This window comes from Berghia stephanieae, chromosome 7 (assembly GCF_034508935.2).
Source record: "Berghia stephanieae isolate SIO BIC M18660-M18661 chromosome 7, UCSD_Bste_1.3, whole genome shotgun sequence".
In the NCBI taxonomy this organism is placed as follows: Eukaryota; Metazoa; Mollusca; class Gastropoda; order Nudibranchia; family Aeolidiidae; genus Berghia; species Berghia stephanieae.
The window spans coordinates 1,832,010-1,854,338 of record NC_088366.1 but is presented as its reverse complement, the minus strand read 5'-3'; the positions used below and the strand labels follow the sequence as shown (position 1 = coordinate 1,854,338).

At 35.0% G+C, this 22,329-nt stretch overlaps 2 protein-coding genes across 11 annotated transcripts in view; one reads left to right on the top strand and one right to left on the bottom strand.

The window, feature by feature from the left end:
* LOC144976336 (uncharacterized) overlaps positions 1–14,039 on the bottom strand; it is a 60,255-nt gene extending 46,216 nt beyond the window's left edge. Inside the window, exons 1-8 of one of the 10 annotated variants that reach the window (XM_078920560.1) lie at positions 13,875–14,013; positions 13,291–13,394; positions 12,829–12,933; positions 12,183–12,456; positions 10,540–10,624; positions 9,008–9,168; positions 6,808–7,004; positions 1,120–1,626 (exon numbers count right to left, since the gene is read on the bottom strand). In XM_078920560.1, the coding sequence (XP_078776686.1) occupies positions 1,120–1,626; positions 6,808–7,004; positions 9,008–9,168; positions 10,540–10,624; positions 12,183–12,456; positions 12,829–12,927 (1,323 nt within the window). In that variant the 5' untranslated portion in view covers positions 12,928–12,933; positions 13,291–13,394; positions 13,875–14,013. Of the gene's footprint in view, positions 1–1,119; positions 1,627–6,807; positions 7,005–9,007; positions 9,169–10,539; positions 10,625–12,182; positions 12,457–12,828; positions 12,934–13,290; positions 13,395–13,712; positions 13,855–13,874 lie in introns of those variants that run through there. The other 9 variants (XM_078920567.1, XM_078920561.1, XM_078920562.1 and 6 more) reach the window with 9 other exon arrangements.
* Positions 14,040–14,096: 57 nt separating this feature from the next.
* LOC144976332 (ribosome quality control complex subunit TCF25-like) overlaps positions 14,097–22,329 on the top strand; it is a 33,401-nt gene continuing 25,168 nt past the window's right edge. The window contains exons 1-3 of the mRNA XM_078920546.1: positions 14,097–14,126; positions 15,173–15,373; positions 19,469–19,648. Coding sequence (XP_078776672.1) covers positions 15,173–15,373; positions 19,469–19,648 — 381 coding nt within the window. The 5' untranslated portion in view covers positions 14,097–14,126. The remainder of the gene's footprint in view (positions 14,127–15,172; positions 15,374–19,468; positions 19,649–22,329) is intronic.

Below are 22,329 nucleotides of genomic sequence, written 5' to 3'. Positions count from 1 at the left end.
TTCTATTCCGGAGTGACGAGATTAGACGAGAGGACGCGATAAAAAACTGATCACGTGATCGGTAAGTCGTTCGTTCGGTGTCCATTCGGTGAGCAACTATAACTCGGTATTAACTCATTCAACCTTAACACAGACGATATCCGTAGTTTACCCGGGTTACTTCTACCCCATGCCTATTTATTACATTTTTATGAGACAAATTATAGACGTAGTATCAAAGCTAATGTTTTTAGTTATTTGTGTGTTAATGAGAGTTGAATAAAACTATCTATGTACATGCTCATTTTTAATGCATTTTTTCCAATTTTGAAAAGTAGCAAAAATCTCTCAGATTGAGTGAGTTAAACAATCTTACATTGAGATTCAATTGGTATGTTGTCACACACACACACATCCTTTTGGGGAACACAAGACTCAAACTTCAATGATGTGAATGACTTTACCTTATATGAAAAAAAAGGAAAGATTAGTTACACGCCAGAAGAGTACAGAGAGAAGACTTTTCATATTTTTGTCATATTGGATCATCATACAATAAACTCGTACTAGAAGGGACATAACCACACCTCTTGGACAGTCCAATCAGTTATCATTCAGAAATCAAGGGAAGTGATTTCTAAACCAAGAAAACTACACAAGTATTACTATCACTGCTCCAGGAGGAGTGGGCTTTAAGGGTGTGTCACAAATCCTGTCTTTTGATTGGTCGAAAATCTACTGAAAAGCTGATTGTTGTGGTCATTCGGGGCTTACAAGAGTGGAAAGCTTAATCAGTAAATTGATAGACAAATCGAAATAAAGTGTCAGGAGTTAATGTCCATTTTTCTTGTGTTGACGTCTTACAATCTGACGATTCTACTCTACAGCTTTAGAACCAATCAAATCTATTCTAAAATGGAAACTCACAGATTACCTTATAAAAAATCACATTATAGTAACTTATTAATAAAATTTAGGGATAGGAAATAAAAATGTCTACAATCATGATCTAGTTTAAGCCAATGCTTCAAGCCAGAGACAACCACAGAAGCCACCCAGTGGTGCTAAGCTAAGGTACTACTCGTAAAAATTCCAAACAAAGCAAAGAAAAGACAAAGCATCCAGTGCACAGTGAGTTACCTTGCAACTACTATCGCCACTAGAGAAGAAAGACGAGGAAGATCGTCGCTTCCGCTTCCTTTCTCCCGTCAATGGTGTAGGTAAGGGATAGAGATAGCGCGGACTGTCGACTATATGAGATGGACTTGCCCCGTAAATCAAAGGAGAATGTTTTCCCATGTGATGACACTTGTAGGATGGAGGAGTAAACTCCCCTGGTAGGACCCCACTCCCTTGAGATGGTAGTAGAGAGGACGAGGAGGAGTGGGGCATGAAGTAATACCTAGGTTTGTCAAATTTGGCAGGTTTGTTACTGGGATTAGTAGGAGAGTGGTAAGAAACTGGAGCCAGACTACGTGGAGTATTGCGACACAAACGGGGAGATGACGACGAAGATGACGATGAAGAGGACGATACCTTTGGTTGTAAACCCTGACGGAGACTGGCGATACCACGAGCTGTTTCCAGTGTGCCAGCACTTGCCCTTGCTGCAGACCCCTTAGCCTGGGACACTTTACATTTCTCAGCCTGAAAATTTATGGGTTAGGTTGGAAAATGTCAACTTTGTGTGTCATATAGTAAAAAATATTAAAATAAAACGTGGAAGTTAAAAAAGAAATGAAGGCATAATTGCTGTAAGAAAATTAAAATGTGGAAAGTTGGTGTGTGATATAGTGTCAGCCCAAGCAAATAGAAAACATATTAAAAAGAGGATTTTTGTGAGATTATTTTGTGGTATTTATTAAGCTGTTTTGTCTGTCACTGTATCACACATAACTGTTATAAAAACTGGGTAAATATCCAAACATATTAATCAACTTCATTGTTTTGCAATACCAATTAACACCCTCCCTCCAAAAAAACCCAACAAAACAAACAAACAACATCTAGGTGAGATGACAAAAGGCCATCTTTAAAAAACTTACAAGAAAATGTAGGACATTTTAAAATGATAAAAAGTTTGGTAAGAACAAATGATCTCCTTGTAGTATTCCATAATCAGCTTTGGAACTTTTCACTGGAATTATTTTGTACATTTGGTTCACAGACAGGAATGAAGTACATTATCATACACATATTAAAACGAAAATTTTAAAAATCTACTTATTAGACTGCTTACAAGTGTATATATATATTATATCTAAAAAATTCTTTTAAAAGCCAAAATGCATTTTTAATCATAAAGGCAAGATAAGAACGTCTGATGACAATTTAGTATTCCCTATAATTGCTGCTTTGAGAATAGTTCAATATATGGAGACACATTTAAAATTACCCAATTATTTTATTCATGAGTGTTTTCCTTAAAGTTCAAATTCCCAATTCACTAAGTAAAAGAAGGAATATCCAGCCGATTTAGTTGTCAACCCAGATGGCAACAGTAACATTCATTCATGGTAACGTTAAGTCTCAAAACTGAACAGATTATAAAATGGTCAACCATGCAGTCAGTAATGTTATCGATTTATTAATTTCAGGACAATCTTTTTCGCTATTGGGGTTTTTGACCATAGGCAATTTTTGCCTGCATAATAAAATAAGACATTAGAATAATTATTATGATCGAACTAAAGTATTTAACATTGAATTAAAGTGGAGAACTTGACCATTGGTTTTAATTCATACGTGGTTTGATTAAAGGCTTTAGTCAGGGTATGAAATGATGTGATGCCAATCTAGCAACATTATGAAGTCAGATTGTACAAGTATATTAGCTGTGAAAAATAGCTCGTGTAAGGCTTGATATTGCCAATGAAATATCTCTACTCTATTTCAAACATCAGATCTCCATGAACTCTTGTAGAACAAAAAATCATTAATGAATGAAACTCAAAGTAAAACTTTAAAATTAAAAACTCAAGAACACAAATAAAAATCAGAGTAAGGAAGGAAAAAACATATAAAATAAAACAAATAAAACAAGAAAGGTATTTTTGTCCACACTTATCAATGCGTTCAGCACTAAAAGACTCTTCCTGTAATTCTATCAATGAATCAAAATGAATATGACATTTGTCTCATCATCATAAATGAAATGGCACAAAGTTTTACACTGTGTCCTTTCAAATTACAAAGTGATACATTTTAATTCTCTCACAAGAGGAATGTTTATTTTATTTATTTCTCAAAGACTAAAATCTCCTGCTTCTCAAAGATCTGACCTGAAATAAAATAAGACAAAAAGGTCAATAAAATTAAGATTCCTAATCATTGAATCTTCATAGACAAATACACCTGAGCAAGTCAATCTTATATACAATTGGTTTTTCATTTGTGGTCCGTGAAACATTGATGACTGGTGAGCCAAATAAACTTCTTGTGACAAAATCTAATCTCTATGACAATCAATTTATTGATCCGTGGGCCATTAGGTCATATCATTCAATTTATGTTGGCTCTCATCAGTTTGTGACAAAATCTAATCCCTATGACAATCAATTTATTGATCCGTGGTCCACTAGGTCATATCATTCAATCTATGTTGGCTCTCACCAGTTTGTGACAAAATCTAATCTCTATGACAATCAATTTATTGATGCGTGGTCCACTAGGTCATATCATTCAATTTATGTTGGCTCTCATCAGTTTGTGACAAAATCTAATCCCTATGACAATCAATTTATTGATCCGTGGTCCACTAGGTCATATCATTCAATCTATGTTGGCTCTCACCAGTTTGTGACAAAATCTAATCTCTATGACAATCAATTTATTGATGCGTGGTCCACTAGGTCATATCATTCAATCTATGTTGGCTCTCACCAGTTTGTGACAAAATCTAATCCCTATGACAATCAATTTATTGATCCGTGGTTCATTAGGTCATATCATTCAATCTATGTTGGCTTTCACCAGTTTGTGACAAAATCTAATCTCTATGACAATCAATTTATTGATCCGTGGTCCACTAGGTCATATCATTCAATCTATGTTGGCTCTCACCAGTTTGTGACAAAATCTAATCCCGATGACAATCAATTTATTGATCCGTGGTTCATTAGGTCATATCATTCAATCTATGTTGGCTTTCACCAGTTTGTGACAAAATCTAATCTCTATGACAATCAATTTATTGATCCGTGGTCCACTAGGTCATATCATTCAATCTATGTTGGCTCTCACCAGTTTGTGACAAAATCTAATCCCTATGACAATCAATTTATTGATCCGTGGTCCACTAGGTCATATCATTCAATCTATGTTGGCTCTCACCAGTTTGTGACAAAATCTAATCCCTATGACAATCAATTTATTGATCCGTGGTCCACTAGGTCATATCATTCTATCTATGTTGGCTCTCACCAGTTTGTGACAAAATCTAATCCCTATGACAATCAATTTATTGATCCGTGGTCCACTAGGTCATATCATTCAATCTATGTTGGCTCTCACCAGTTTGTGACAAAATCTAATCCCTATGACAATCAATTTATTGATCCGTGGTCCACTAGGTCATATCATTCTATGTTGGCTCTCACCAGTTTGTGACAAAATCTAATCCCTATGACAATCAATTTATTGATCCGTGGTCCACTAGGTCATATCATTCAATCTATGTTGGCTCTCACCAGTTTGTGACAAAATCTAATCCCTATGACAATCAATTTATTGATCCGTGGTTCATTAGGTCATATCATTCAATCTATGTTGGCTTTCACCAGTTTGTGACAAAATCTAATCTCTATGACAATCAATTTATTGATCCGTGGTCCACTAGGTCATATCATTCAATCTATGTTGGCTCTCACCAGTTTGTGACAAAATCTAATCCCTATGACAATCAATTTATTGATCCGTGGTCCATTAGGTCATATCATTCAATCTATGTTGGCTTTCACCAGTTTGTGACAAAATCTAATCCCTATGACAATCAATTTATTGATCTGTGGTCCACTAGGTCATATCATTCAATCTATGTTGGCTGTCACCAGTTTGTGACAAAATCTAATCTCTATGACAATCAATTTATTGATCCGTGGTCCACTAGGTCATATCATTCAATCTATGTTGGCTTTCACCAGTTTGTGACAAAATCTAATCTCTATGACAATCAATTTATTGATCTGTGGTCCACTAGGTCATATCATTCAATCTATGTTGGCTCTCACCAGTTTGTGACAAAATCTAATCCCTATGACAATCAATTTATTGATCCGTGGTCCACTAGGTCATATCATTCAATCTATGTTGGCTTTCACCAGTTTGTGACAAAATCTAATCCTATGACAATCAATTTATTGATCCGTGGTCCACTAGGTCATATCATTCAATCTATGTTGGCTTTCACCAGTTTGTGACAAAATCTAATCTCTATGACAATCAATTTATTGATCTGTGGTCCACTAGGTCATATCATTCAATCTATGTTGGCTCTCACCAGTTTGTTACAAAATCTAATCCCTATGACAATCAATTTATTGATCCGTGGTCCACTAGGTCATATCATTCAATCTATGTTGGCTTTCACCAGTTTGTGACAAAATCTAATCCCTATGACAATCAATTTATTGATCCGTGGTCCACTAGGTCATATCATTCAATCTATGTTGGCTCTCACCAGTTTGTGACAAAATCTAATCCCTATGACAATCAATTTATTGATCCGTGGTCCACTAGGTCATATCATTCAATCTTTGTTGGCTCTCACCAGTTTGTGACAAAATCTAATCTCTATGACAATCAATTTATTGATCCGTGGTCCACTAGGTCATATCATTCAATCTATGTTGGCTCTCACCAGTTTGTGACAAAATCTAATCCCTATGACAATCAATTTATTGATCAGTGGTCCACTAGGTCATATCATTCAATCTATGTCAACATTCACCAGACAACTAATGTACTCTAGAAAAACAGGCATTCAAAAATTCGGCAAAAAAACTTGTCCTTCAAATATTGATCGATTTAAATAAACTTCATCTCGGCAAGAACTCTCAAACCTGGGACCTCGAGGTCAAGAAAAAAATCTTGACTTCACCCGGGGTAGATCTTGGTGCCAATGTGTGTGAAGCGAGCGCTCTACCCCTTGAGCTATCAAGACCCCTTTTCAACCATTATACTGAAATCAAAATACGCCTATATGGATATAGAAAGACAAGTCTCCTTAATTCAGTTAAAATTATTTTTACAGTATCTTTACAAAATGGAGTGTAAAAAATCAAAGTTCAATCTCTCCCACTATTCTCTTTCAGCTATGTAGTCGATATGTTTTTCATTTTATGGAAAAATTGCAATTCAATTTCAGTTGACTGTTCTCCAACAAACCTAGAAACGCCTTGTAAAGTAATTTGAGCACATTTAGTGGATATTGCGCTATATAAAGGCTCAATTATTTCAGCTTCCCAAAACATGTAGAACAAGACATGATGCCTGGTAGGCTATAATACAATTAATTTTTTTTCCCCACGGACAGAGACAGCACTGTTAATGACCAGGTACTCATTTTATACCTGAGTACAGTTAGAGAATGTGAGAAAAGGACCTTTTCCAAGGACTCAACTCTGCCCTGCTCCGGACTCAAACCCTGGTCCACAGGCGAGTGTCAAAACATAAAGAGACATATCACAATAGAAGTGACGACTTACTGATGGAGGTTTGTCTCCCACAGGGTTGACTACCTCATCACTACTAGAACCCTGGACCCTCCAGTCCTTAGGCAAGTGTCATATCACAAGACATTTATATATGATGATAGAAGTGATGACTTACTGATGGAGGTTTGTCTCCCACAGGGTTGACTACCTCATCGCTGGCTCCACTACTAGAACTCCAATGCTCATCCAAACAAGACTGGTGGATCTGTTTTCTTCTACCTGACCATGACGCCTTTGGACTGTCGTCACGTAAAGGGAGCTCTTCTTTTGAAAAGTTAAAAAAGTCCAGATGAGGAGGAAGAGCAGGGGAACCTGAGAAACATTGGAAAAATATCTTCAAAAAACAAACATTGTTGTTTAATGATCATTTAACACTGTATATAATATTCAACAGACATTTAGTACCAAGACAAGTGAATTTGTTTGCATGATATGCCTATTTTTCAAACACAATTTCCCAAAATATGATTCTCAAATCATTAGATATTTCATTCAAATTATAACTAAAATGAATTGGGACGGTTCTCTTTTGAATGAATCTTGTATGATCTAGAGATTTTTTTAGGAGGCCAAGTAAAAATTAAATTTTATATTTGTATATATTAGCCTTGACTTTATGCACAGATAGAAATGTAACCAAATGAGTTATATTGCAATCATTCTTTATCATTTAAAAGTGATCAGTCAAAGAAATAAAGATGAAAATTTTACATTTTGGGTATTACAGAATTTTCCCCAGAACTTCGAATATTTTTTAATAACAACCCCATGGAAGGTTTGGGAAGCAAGTGTAGAAAACATTTAACAATAAAACAACATCTATCTTCTATTTGCTCTACGTACTACAACCACAGTGCAGCACGGAAATCTTAAATACGTCTCAATTCCCCTTTTTAATCTCTCTATTTTCAAAGTATTGACAACACAACAGTCTCGAACACATTTGGAGGCCAACAAGTAAATCTTGAACAAACTGGACCCTTCTGAAACAATTCACAGTTAGCTAACTCACATTCATATTTATAGTCTTTGTAAAATACCAAACACGGAAATCTCAAAACATCTATCTTATATTTATTCTACTACAACTAATTTCAAAACATCTATCTTATATTTATTCTACTACAACTAATTTCAAAACAATATCTATCTTATATTTATTCTACTACAACTAATTTCAAAACAACATCTATCTTACATTCGTTCTACTACAACTAATTTCAAAACAATATCTATCTTATATTTATTCAACTACAACTAATTTCAAAACAACATCTATCTTATATTTATTCAATTACAACTAATTTCAAAACATCTATCTTACATCTGTTCTACTACAACCAATTTCAAAACAACATCTATTTAAAATTTGTTCTACTACAACTAAATTCAAAACAACATCTATCTTATATCTGTTCTACTACAACCAATTTCAAAACAACATCTATTTTAAATTTGTTCTACTACAACTAAATTCAAAACAACATCTATCTTATATCTGTTCTACTACAACCAATTTCAAAACAACATCTATTTTAAATTTGTTCTACTACAACTAAATTCAAAACAACATCTATCTTATATTTATTCTACTACAACTAATTTCAAAACATCTATCTTATATCTGTTCTACTACAACCAATTTCAAAACAACATCTATCTTAAATTTGTTCTACTACAACTAAATTCAAAACAACATCTATCTTATATTTGTTTTTCGTGAAAAAGAATCGTTGTATATTTTTAAACATTCGCTTAAAACATATCTTTGTTTCGATTTTAGTAGATGATATGAGAAGCAAGATAGGCATCTGGTTTCTGTTGTGTTGTGTGTGTGCGAATGAGTATGTTTCAGCTAAAGTAATTTGTAATTTAAGCGCTTAGAGTCTGTTGTCTCTGGTGTTATAGCTCTATATGAGTTTTTTCAGCATTACTATTATTACTACAACTAATTTCAAAACAACATTTATCTTACATTTGTTCTACTACAATTAATTTCAAAACAACATCTATCTTATATTTGTCCTCTTACAACTAATTTCAAAACAACATCTATCTTAATTTGTTCTACTACAACTAATTTCAAACATTAAAAATAATAACTAAGGTCACCAATAGCTATGTAATTAAAACAAACAAACAAACAAACAAAACAAATAAAAAACAAAACAATAAAGTTAAGGGAGGGGAGGAGGTGTGCCAAAACTCTGACACATTCGCGTCTGCAAAATTAACACAACTGAAATAAAATGTTAAAAGGAAACTGGGAAACAATAACAACAACGGCATGCTGACAACACTAAATGACTGGTAACCTCTGAGACAGAGAAAAGTGAGAAAATCTTCTGTTTTTGGAGTGCGAGAAAGCAGCTTGACAGGCGTAGTGCTGGCCTTGGTCGGTGAGCACATTGGTGTCCCAGGCAGAGAACAGCCTTGAGCAAATTTGCGCTGGGCATGGATTTTCCTGTGGAAGAAACTGACATTGTCTTCACAGGTTAAAATTTGATTGGGGTAAGATGATTATGATTCTTGAATTTGTCTTACCACTTCCATGATAATAACGTTTATTACTAACAGCAGTTGTAATAATAAGGATACATGTAGAGCAAACATTGATCAATAATTATCATAATATTGATGATGATAATTAATAACAATAATAATAATGATAATAATACTAATAATAAACTGAATAAAAATGACATCTGTAATCTAATGACTTTACATAATATAACCTAAGTATGGATATCTGTCACATAGTCATCAGTCAAACATTTATATCTTTATGGAAACCAGCTCATAACAAACATTTAACACGAGTATTTTAAAAAATTTATCTGAGATGATCAACTTTGGCTTGAAGACCACTATAAATACTGGTGACTGCCATCGTCTGCTAACCTGACAATATGTCAGATACAGAAAACCAAATCTACAAGTTCCAGATAAAGCTAAATACAAACTTTAACCTCTTATCAGTCTGTAAGAAATTACAACTGATAACCCAGACAAAGCAAACTGATGTTCAATTCTATAATTGTGTGATTAACTCATCATGAAATTGGTTTGGGAAAACAAGCACTAGTTACAATTCGATTCGATATTCAATGTTTGGCTTGTTAGATTAATGTGTATCAACTCAACATTTCCTATTTCTGTGTGTCTGGTTGAGTAGAATAAATAGTTACATTAAAGTGTGTCAACTCAACATTTCCTATTTCTGTGTGTCTGGTTGAGTAGAATAAATAGTTACATTAAAGTGTGTCAACTCAACATTTCCTATTTCTGTGTGTCTGGTTGAGTAGAATAAATAGTTACATTAAAGTGTGTCAACTCAACATTTCCTATTTCTGTGTGTCTGGTTGAGTAGAATAAATAGTTACATTAAAGTGTGTCAACTCAACATTTCCTATTTCTGATCATCTTAACTTTAAAGTCAACTTTTGGATCCACCTCACTCTGACATGGGTGTTTCCTTAACTCAGCTGGTAGAGCACTCGAATCACATGCAAAAGGTCAGAAATTGATCCCAGGTGAAGCCCAAAAAAATTTTCAACCCCCCACCCTTGACCACCCAGCAGTGGTTGGGTGATTGGGTCAATTAGATCTGGTGGAAAGTACTTTACGATAGGATAGTGTCCTGTCAGGGTAGCAAGCAATTGCTATTGTTGATTTCACGTTATAGAATAGGGGATATGGACCTAATGGCCTTGAAGGACTACCTCACTGTGACATCACACCAGATGGACAAAGCAGGTCACATTTGCCCTGAATGGGAAACGACACATCCCGATACGTGTTAGCTTTGGCTTGAGTCACAAATGTAAAACACTGTTAAAATTCTTACTTTTTGGAGCCATTGCCGGAACTGGATGAGGACTTGACAGAGTCTTTGCTGCTTTCATCAATGTTTAAATTATCCTCACTGGAGCCTGGGTGGACAAAGAACAGCATAAACTGATTGCATTTCCATTTCTAATTTTCTAAAAACACATTAATATAGAGCATTTCCATGGATTTACCATGCACTTTGCAATGATTATTTATTCTCCTGGCACACCATATAGAACATATTTTCCATTTCATACAGTACTAGTCATCAGTCAGGCATCCTTTTTTGCACGAACTCTTACAATATCAAGAGGGATAGTACACTGTAACCCATCAAACCATTTACCACATTTCACCTTACTTGACTTTTGTGTAAAGTGAGTGGAGCAGGCACTTATGTTGGTAACAACAAGAGATGAAGTGAGTAGGAAAGTGCCAGAAGACAATAGAGAATAAAAAAAAATGTTATGAGCTAATCGTGGATAGCTCATACGCTAGAGTCACGCTCTCAACGGCCAGGCGGAGTTGTCATACCAGTAAGGTCGCGGGTTCAAACCCCCATCACCGCCGCGAACATTTTTTATTCTCTATTGTCTTCTGGCACTTTCCTATTCACTTCAACTCTTTTTGTGTAAAGACGATAGACTGTACATCTAAGCTGTCAAGTCACACACAGAAAGAAAGATAAGAAACAAAAACCATGAAGTCCTTCCTGTGTTGAGGCAAATTTAACTGACAATGATGTTGACACAGACACCTCAACTCTTCTTTGTCAAGAACAAGAATTATCAACAGGAGCTACACATGCAAAACAACGTTCAGGGAAATACTTTTATCAACAAAACTGTAAAACTTGGAAATATCAAGTGAATGCTTAACAAGGAATTGAGGAATTCGTGTTATAATTAATACGCTTCAACAGTCGTAACATCACTTCCCTCGTAATGACGCATGGTAACTTAGTAACTGGCTCTAAACTATCAGAACAATGGCGGCCGCCCTTATGAAATATTTCTCCGACGAACATAAAAGCGTATCCAGAGGGAAAAAAAACATTATAAATCTGATCAATTTTGACTTTTACACATTCTGATCACAAGACATATGAAAAGTTCTAGCCAGCATGAAGAATAAAAAGTACAGATTTTCTTTGTTTAGAACCACGATAGCCACCGTTGCTGGGTGACGTGACATCAGACTATTGAATCCAATTACGATGAAGCAATCATGGTTTTATAAGTCAACAGATCTTATTCACCCTTAACACAATAAATGAGATTTAATGAATGAACAATTTACCCACATAGAAGCATGTGTCAATGTTGTGTTCAAACTCATCTACTGGACATCTAAGATTTAAAGTATTAAATGAATGATGGTCGCATTCTCAGTTTACTGTGTGAATATGGGACAGCGTGGCTCAGAGGTAAGGTCTTTGCTTCGTACCTGAAAGGTACCGAGTTTGATTACCCGCCAAGCTGTGTGGCCTTGAGCAAGTCACCTCGCCCTAGCTCACTTTGCGGCTGACACCTGGGTTATTCCAGTCTTCCCTTGGAATGGACCCTAAAGAAAAATATCCCCATGGGGATGAATAAAGGGAATCTTATTTTTTAAATCTTATCTTATCTTAAATTTCTTCAAAGAGTGACTACAACTCACCTGTTGAATCACTTCGAAATAAACGCTTTGCCAAAGGTTCTCCTCCTCGTCGCAGAGAACGTTTCTTTCCCAATGTGATTTTATTTCCTTTAGATGGCAATGATGACTTGCCAAGCAAGCCACTACTTCTTGGTCTGGATGTGAAATCCTGGTCCTCAACTTCGAGGCCAGTCAAACTGGACATGGACTTACTCCTGCGTGTTTCATTGAGAGAGGCATACAAAGCTTTGTTCAGTTCTTGTTCTTCTTGGCGTGACAATCCAACTGCATCATCCTTGACAAAGGAATCAATAGAAAACAACAACCTTATCATATTCCATAGTCTCAAGGAAGAACCAGAAATATATAACTCATCACCCCAGACTGGCATGATGAGAAAAACAAAAACAAAATCAAAAAAAAACAAAACAATGAGCATTTATAAAGCAAACAAGTTCAAATCGCTTTACAAGGGGTTCCTAGACAACAGAAACATTTAACACGTAGAACGAGACATGATGCCTGTAAGGGGATATTACCATTTCTATCGAAAGAGACAATGCTGGTTTGGATATGTTTAATGTAAGTAAAGAGTTAGAGGTGTTATAATTCATTTACAATGGCGATGTTTAAAATAACTTGATCCCATTTAAAAAACTACTCATACCACAGTTTTGTTTTGAACAACTCGCTTGGGCCGCTTTTCATGTCCACTGTCCCCACTCCGGAGACTGCGTTTGCTCAAAGCAGTCTTCTTGGGACCCATGACAGACTGAAACAAAATATTTTGTTTAAAATCAGCATTGCAGACGAACATTTCCTCCTACCAAATCCAAACATCAGTAACACACTGTATAGTCACCTAGAGCAACTACAAAGAAATATCCAACTTTTACGTCATGGCATAGGACTGAAGGGCGAGAGCCCAGCTGGTAACTGGTTTGGATAAGCAAGTAAAAATTTGTATCCGAAATACAATTTATCACCTTACTCTTCCCTTGCTATAATTTTCTCTCTAGTTTGATGCCTGGAGGTGTAAGGCCCTAGATGGAAAATGACATCAACATCTTCCTACAAGAGTTTTAAAACAAAATTTGACAACTTTTTTTTGTAATTTAATGACACTAACCTATCGTCATGCAATTTCCATCAGGTCTGATAAACTCATTCAACACTTGTTTTATACTTATAATTCACTCAACCCGTGTTGTCTCCTCATCGAGATTTTTGGTACTTTACAAATTGAAAAAAAAATAAAATATTCTACTCACTTTAAAAAATTGGCAGGCACATAGCTTTATTATCTACCATTAACTTATAAAATCAAAAACCTCAGAAAAATGATGGAGTAAAAGCAACCAGTGCCAAATATCGAGATGGTCGACTAACGCCTAACCCTAACGAGTTGTTGAGTTGGGTCTGAGTGAGTTAACCCGGCTACCCAAAATTCAAAAGTGTAAAATTAAGGGATTCCAAACTAAACTTTTTTTTTTACAAGTTAGAATACAATACAATAGACAATCTCAGAAATATGAAATTTGGGTCATTGACCTTAATAATATATAAATTTGAACAAGATAAATCGAATCCCAGCTGAACAGTGTCGAGTGTCATTCCCCTTGTCCAGACAGAGCTCTGGAGTTTCAGAGACTTAACACTAGAGCCTCGGTATATTCAAATTTCTAAAGATTTAAAGAGCGCAACAAAGAAAACCTGCAATTAGCCTGGTTCAGGTTGTTGCATCAAGGAATTATGATTGCCAATATTGATTTATATAGATAGTTAAATCGATTTTTCAATATAACATTATCTATGGAGACATGTGTATGGTGGTCTTTGTTTGCGTCTGCTGAAAGAATAGTGAAAATAATAATCATTATTTCGTTTCGCTCGTTTTTTTTTTTCAGGTTATATTTTTTAGATTTTTCTACTTTCATTTTCGTCTGTCGTCTGCAATCTTTCACTGTAGGTACTTGATAGATAGAAAACAACAAATCAATCTTTTTAATGATTAATTTTCGAAATATCAAATGATATTAAGGCTATATGTTGAAATGTAAACAAACCAGTGCTTCAACGTCAACTCTACACTATCAGCTGCAGTCTTGTTGACACACCTTTTGTTTGGAATGAGAGACTGACAAGGTGACCAGACCACATTCTCACACTCACACTCACATTACATCACTAAGTTAAAACGGTAACAACCGATTTATGCCTGTCTAGAGTATATGCATTCAAGTAAAAACGACCTGCACACCCCCGATTAGCTGCATTATACCACCATTCATAAATATAACTTCTAACTTGGTCATAATCACGTCAATGAACTGTTAATGTTGTTATTGTTAGCCATGAGTTCACTCAATAACCTCAGCCTCTTTTTACTTACTCACTCTTCTATAATTTTATAATGATAAGCATGCCAGTTTGTCACAGGCCAAGTTGTGGTACTTTCCTGAAAAAAAGCGGAGTAATTTTACCGATGTTTTGTTTGCCAGATGATTTATGTTGCTCAAGGATAGCAGCCAATTTTTTGTCGTAAAAAAAAAACAAAAAACAATAATAATAAATAATTGCGATGAGTCTCAAAGAAAATTATGGGAATTGCACATATTTGCAGGTCTGATAATGATAACCCAAATTGTTATGGGCTCATTGAATTGTAATGGAAATACTCTCAAACTAACGAAAAGTCTATCACAGCAATGTGTTAAATCAAGCCCATATTTTGGAAGATCCCAAGTGTCATAGGTTTGACACCTGTAAACATTAGTGAAAATATGACTCGGGGGGGGGGGGGGGGGGGGGGGGGGGTCAATAGTCCATCCCTACCCCCTTCCTGAATCGGATAGAAGTAAAAAAAAAGTTTTACAAAAAATCCAATGTGGCAACCTGGTTGCTAGTCAAAGCATTGGTAGAATTTCTCTGCTTGGCAGAGACCACATCATTCTGACTTGATGGGTCACCATTAGAGCTAATTGACCTTTGTTTTGATTTGTCCATCACAGATGTCCAACAAATCTCTCCGACACTTTCTTGAAAACAATGGTCTCGGTTCCGAGGGACTGAGTAGCACAGACAAGCAAACAGAAAACACAAATGAGGAATCAGAAGATGAGAATGACAGCCCAGTCGTAGCGGCATCCTCAAAAAAGAAGAGAAATCAGCGAAATAAAAAAGGAAACAACAGATTCAATATGTTTGACTTGGTGAGCACTTCAACCCTTGAGCACTCCAACCCTGCTAATATGGCAGTGCTTAAATAAAAAGAAATTGAAAGTGTAAAACTGTGTTATTTTATGATTTTGTTAAAGATAGCAATGTCACTGGTGATGATGATGTCAACGAACACCAGTGTTTTGTCAATTATAGCAATTGTTAAATTATAAAAATTGGGAAACCTAATTAATTATTCAAAGAAAATCAATCTCGTGCTGTTTAAAGGCATTTGTTTGAATTGGAAAGAATGGAGGGGTTTGAGACCAATTGTACATCATTCATTTACATTCCATATCAAATTGGTATTTTGTCACAGTGTGATATTGATGCTGAATACTGAATAACTGAATACATAGTAAAATATAGGAAGCTTTGGTGGTCTTAGGAAGTGAGTTATGGTGCTGGCTTCCGGCGACAACAGACGTGTTGTGAATGTTTACCTATTTTCTACACATATTTTTATTCATTTATCATTCAATCGTCGGAATTTAAGCCTAATTTTTATTCAAAATGGATGTGAAGTATATATTGTTCCTGATTTTTATATTTATTAGTATATTTATAAGCATAAATGGTGTTTTAGCCTGTGATTTTGCTGCCAAAATAAGCCTATCGATAACTTATACTTCAGAGACTCTCCGATCCCTCCAACCCGTGTCACCCCCACCACCCACTATTGACACATCATTTATTAAAGTAAGAAAGAGGGGGAGAAAAGGAGGAATAAAAACAAAATTTAACAGACGGCCTTTTCGTCCATTTTTACCCTGTGTAGTGACAGGTAATGTAAGATCACTGAAAAATAAAATTGATGAACTGTTTTCACTGTGTCGTTTTAATAGTGACTATCGTCAAGCCTCCATAATAGCGTTAACAGAGACTTGGCTATCTCCTCACATACCATCATCATGTTTTAATATTGAACAATATTCACTATTTCGAGGAGATCGGACTAATGTAAATAAACGAACTGGGGGTGGGGTGTGCACATATATTAACAACAAATGGTGCCACCCCAATAACAGTCAGATAAAGAAAATGTATTGTGACGATTATATTGAATTTATTACTGTTTCGTCACGACCATATTATCTACCCCGAGAATATACTCATGTCATCATCATCAACGTCTACATTCCACCATCATCAGACAACACCACAGCGAAAAATATTTTGAGGAAAGAAATACAGGACATTCAAATTAAGTCACCCGATGCCGTATTGATGGTCACTGGCGATTTTAACCAATGTAACGATTTTACTCTCCCGGGACTTCATCAATACATGGACTGCGAGACAAGGGACAAAAAAAACATTAGATTTATTCCTGTGTAATATTAAAAATAGTTATAAATGTTTACCCCGTGCCCCATTAGGTTTATCTGACCACTGCATGCTCTTGCTACTCCCCACCTACCGCCCTGTTTTTAAACGTGTAAAACCAGTAAAGAAAAGTGTACAGATCTGGAACGGAAGTGTGTGTGAAGATTTGCGTGGTTGTTTTGAATGCACTGACTGGAATGTTTTTATCGAATCATGTGATAGTGTGGATGAGCTGAATGACTGTGTGAGTGAGTATTTAAAATTCTGTGAACAGCTAGTGTCTTGTAAAAAAGAAATAAAATATTATCCTAACAACAAGCCTTGGATAACAAAAGATCTAAAACTTTTATTGAACCAAAAGAAAACTCTCTATACTAGTGGAAACAAAAAAGATCTGAAAACAAAACAAAAAGAGATAAAGAGGGTAATATCTAGTTGTAGAGATAAGTACAAAAATAAAATTGAAAAATGCTTTTCTTCTGGGGATATACGGGACACATGGCGGGGGCTTAAAACTGCTGTGAACTATAATCCAAAGCCCACGATTATATCAGAAGATATCGAAATTGAAACTTTAAATAAATTTTATTCACGTTTCGACACAGCAAACAAATTTGATATTGAAAATGAAAAACATAAATTAGACAGGGCTTTGGAAGATGAAATGACTATTGAGGTCAGTGAAGAGGAAACGAGATTCGTATTTTCGAAACTAAACGAGAGGAAGGCTGCTAGGCCGGATGGATTGAAAGGAAAACTATTAAAGGAATGTGCCCACCAGCTTTCCCCCATTTATACACATATTTTTAACTGGTCCCTCCAATGCGTTTCGATCCCTGAAATTTGGAAAACTTCAAAAATTATTCCTGTTCCAAAAAGAGAAAAACTTGAAACTATGAACGATCTCAGACCTGTTGCACTGACTTCAATAGTCATGAAATCTTTAGAAAAACTTGTTCTTGTTAAAATTAGGAATCAGTTTATGCCATTGAGTGATAGTCATCAATTTGCTTACAAACCAGGACGTGGCGTAGAGGATGCCATTTTGCTGTTTACAAACAACATCTACAGGCATCTAGATCACGCTAGGAGCTATTGCAGATTGCTTTTTGCAGATTTTTCTTCAGCGTTCAATACAATGCAACCTCAGTTGGTTGTTCAAAAATTGACTAGTCTGAATTTAAACAAGTATATAATTGCTTGGGTGCTCGAATTTCTTACGGAGAGAGCACAATATGTTCAATTAGGACAAAACAAATCTTCCTGTATAACTACAAATACTGGTGCTCCTCAGGGTTGTGTATTGTCCCCTGTATTATTCACAATATACACGAATGACTGTAGAAGTCAAAACCTGAGTGTACCTTTAATAAAGTTTGCAGATGACACCGCTCTTCAAGGCCTCATAACAAATGGCAACGAAGTGGCTTATAGGCAAGAAATTGATAGATTTGTGTCTTGGTGTGATGCCCACCACCTAGAGCTTAACATAAGCAAGATAAAGGAGCTAGTGATTGACTTTAGGAGAGTGAAGGAACCGATAGAACCGTTAAAATTAAAGGACCAATTCGTCCAGCGAGTTCCTCACTACAAATACCTTGGTGTAACGATTGATGACAGGCTCAAGTGGGATGAACACTTGAAAATAATTAGGCATAAGATGTGCAGACGTACATATTTTTTATCAAAACTCTCTCAGTTTAGAATAGATAAAACCCTCTGCACATTATTTTATAGAGCAGTCATCGAAAGTGTTTTGTCATTTTGTATAACAGCTTGGGGAGGCAATTGCTTAGCAGTGGAAAGGAACAAAATAAATTCAAATATTAAAAAATCCATTAAACGCTATATAAATGATGTTGACGATGTAGATCTTTTATACGAGAAATTTTGTATAAATAAAATAACTAAAATATTAAATGACCAGTATCATCCACTAAGACCATCAATTATTATGTCAGAAAGAAGTGGTCGCCCTTTCTCTATTTCAACAAAAACAGAGAGACACCGAAAATCTTTTCTGCCGTCCAGTATTAGGCTTTATAACAACAAGCAATAATCATTTTATATAATTATTTCTCATTTTTACTTTTAAAAAATATAAATATTAATTTATTAATTTATTTGTTTTGCAATCTTTTCAATTTTCAATTTATAGTGACAGTTTTAACTATTTTACAGTGTTTGAAATTATTCATATTATAAAGCGCAGCTCTGGTTATAGAGCTGCTCCTTTTTTATATATATACATCCTATTTTCATTGTATTTTTATCTTATGTGTAAATTATAACACGTCTGTACAAAAAATTTCCTTTTTGGGATGCAATAAAGTATTATTATTATTATTATTATTATTATTATTATTAAAATGTGTCAAAGTCTGTATGAAACATTGCCAGACAAAGCAAGAAAGAAAAATACAAAACATCCCAAATAATCAGTCCTCCTCGACTGGAGATCGAACTTCAGACTTCCTGATTAGACATGTACACTTTTTTATTTCTTTATCTTACACCAGTGCCTGCTCCCTAATTTCTCAAGTTGATATCTGCTGAATGTCATTTGATCGATTGAAAATATTGGATATATAAATTTCCTAAGTTACACAAACCCAAAATTTCATATTTCTGGTGATTTTAATTTTCTACTCATTTTTTGGTATTTGCCTCTACCAGGCATAATTCCAGTTTGATGGAGTAGGTCAAATTTAGGTTTGTCTAAAGTCATGATTGAAATATTATCTTTTTCATCTTTTTCCCAGCTTAATGACAATGAAGCCAAGTCTGAGGGGGAAGAAGAACTTGAGAAAGCCGAGGGCCATAGAGAGAGTGAATCTGTACCAGATAAAAAGGAAGAGCCCGTCCCTAAACCAACAACAAAGGCAAAGAAGAAAAGAAAGAAAAAGGGAAAATCGACTGGGAGCTCAGAGGATGCAGCCAAGGTGGTTTGTCTTTATGCTTTATCTTTTATCCTCATCTGATTCCTCTTGGCCAATTTACCAACTACAAAAATACAAAACTTGACCAGAGATCTTCAGCATTCTCTTGTTTTGGTCTTCAAACTGGGAACACTCTCCTACCTCCTACCAGAGCTGAGGGATCAGCTGTTGTTTTTAAATCCAAATTCAAGACGGTGTTTATTATTGAGCAATTTCTCTCAAGTTTTTGTTATAAATGGGGCACTGTGTTTGTGTGTGTGTGTGTGTGTTAGAATGTGAATGTGTGTTTTTATGAAGCACTTAGAGGCTTTGTATGGATTAAGCATTATATAAGTGCTTATTGTTTTTATTGTATAGTGTTTGTAAGTATTCTTGATTGTCCAGGAGGTAGAGCACTCTCTTCTCTGGCAAAGGGACTGGTGTGGTCCCAGAATGCACCAACGTTTTCCCATTCCTCTATCTATCTTGTGAAGGTCTAGTATTCGGATCCGTTAGATCTAGTGTAGATTGAAATATTTTGCCATGATTTACTGTGCAGCTATGTGGTTTAGTGGTATGACACTCGTTTTTCGGATCGGTCCTGGGTCAGAGCCTCGCGCTCTGCGCATAGTTGAGTCCTTGGAAAAGGCTCTTTACTCACATTCTCTCACCGTACTCAGGTGTAAAATGAGTACCTGGCCGTTAACAGCGTTGTCTTTGTCTGAAAATTGTAATATCGCCTAACAGGCATCATGTCCCAACCTACATGTTAAATGTTGCTGTTGACCAAGGACCCATTGTAAAGCGCTTTGAGCACATTTAGTGGATATTGCGCTATATAAAGCTCAATTTAATTTATAGATTGAAATTGTTTGCCTTGATTTATGATTTCTTCAACTGGTAACGAGCAATTGTTACTATTACTATTATCTGTTTGAAGCTTTTGAAACTGGGATAAACTTTGGATCCATGGGCTACATTTTATGTTCAATTCAAAGGTTTATTTTAGGCAATTGCCAATAGGAACCATGCATTTACATATAGTTTCAAATCAATACAGGTAGAAGGAAACTACCAAAATAATCAAATAGATAAATAAATACATTTGAATATAATCAATACAGGTAGAAGGAAACTACCAAAATAATCAAATAGATAAATAAATACATTTGAATATAATCAATACAGGTAGAAGGAAACTACCAAAATAATCAAATAGATAAATAAATACATTTGAATATAATCAATACAGGTAGAAGGAAACTACCAAAATAATCAAATAGATAAATAAATACATTTGAATATAATCAATACTGGTAGAAGGAAACTACCAAAATAATCAAATAGATAAATAAATACATTTGAATATAATCAATACAGGTAGAAGGAAACTACCAAAATAATCAAATAGATAAATAAATACATTTGAATATAATCAATAAATAGATAGAAAAAAAAAAAGAAAGATAAAATATTGAATTTGTGTTATTGTAAGGGCTCTGTGTTCAATCTGGAAGAGTCGAGACAAAGATACAAATATCTGGTATGTAATTGTCTTTGGCTGATTTCAGCCAACTGGTTTGATAGACTTATAAATAGAAAAAAAAAAGAAAGATAAAATATTGAATTTGTGTATTGTAAGGGCTCTGTGTTCAATCTGGAAGAGTCGAGACAAAGATACAAATATCTGGTATGTAATTGTCTTTGGCTGATTTCAGCCAACTGGTTTGATAGACTTATAGATAGAAAAAAAAAAGAAAGATAAAATATTGAATTTGTGTTATTGTAAGGGCTCTGTGTTCAATCTGGAAGAGTCGAGACAAAGATACAAATATCTGGTATGTAATTGTCTTTGGCTGATTTCAGCCAACTGGTTTGATAGACTTATAGATAGAAAAAAAAAAGAAAGATAAAATATTGAATTTGTGATATTGTAAGGGCTCTGTGTTCAATCTGGAAGAGTCGAGACAAAGATACAAATATCTGGTATGTAATTGTCTTTGGCTGATTTCAGCCAACTGGTTTGATAGACTTCCATAAGCTCAAACCCCCTCTTGCGATTGGTAAGCTTTCATAGATTCCACTGAAGTTGCGATCACTTATAAGATGATTTTACATAAATATAACATTCCTTTATCTTTTAATAAACACATTCAGGTCAAAATTTGGTTTTCAATACTTTTTTTTTTTTTTTGGTCTGAACTAAGTGATTTCATCTTCAGTCTTTTACATAATGGTGTTGGAGCACTTTTGTTGTTGTTGGTGAAATTATATTGTTATTATTATTATTATTATTATTATTATTATTATTATTATTATTATTATTATTATTATTATTATTATTATTATTATTATTATTATTATTATTACAGTGGAGTCCATTTATAACGAGTCCTGGAATAACGAGAAGTCTGTTGTAACGGCATCTTTCCAAAACCCCGGTTTTTTTTCTTCTTTATCTTTGTAAAAAAAGTATCGCTATAACGCAATCGGACAAATACGCGAGTCGGTTATAACGGAATAGTGCTGCTGACTGCTGCTGTTGTGTACAACGCAAAAGCGAATAAAACCTGGTCGGTTACGAAATGACATAATGCGTCGATGGTGTGCATAGCGAATGGGATATCCTCAGTGTGCAAACAAACAATGAAGACTGCGTGGAATGAGTTAGGAGGGGAGGGGGAGTTGGAGGGGTAGAGAGAGAA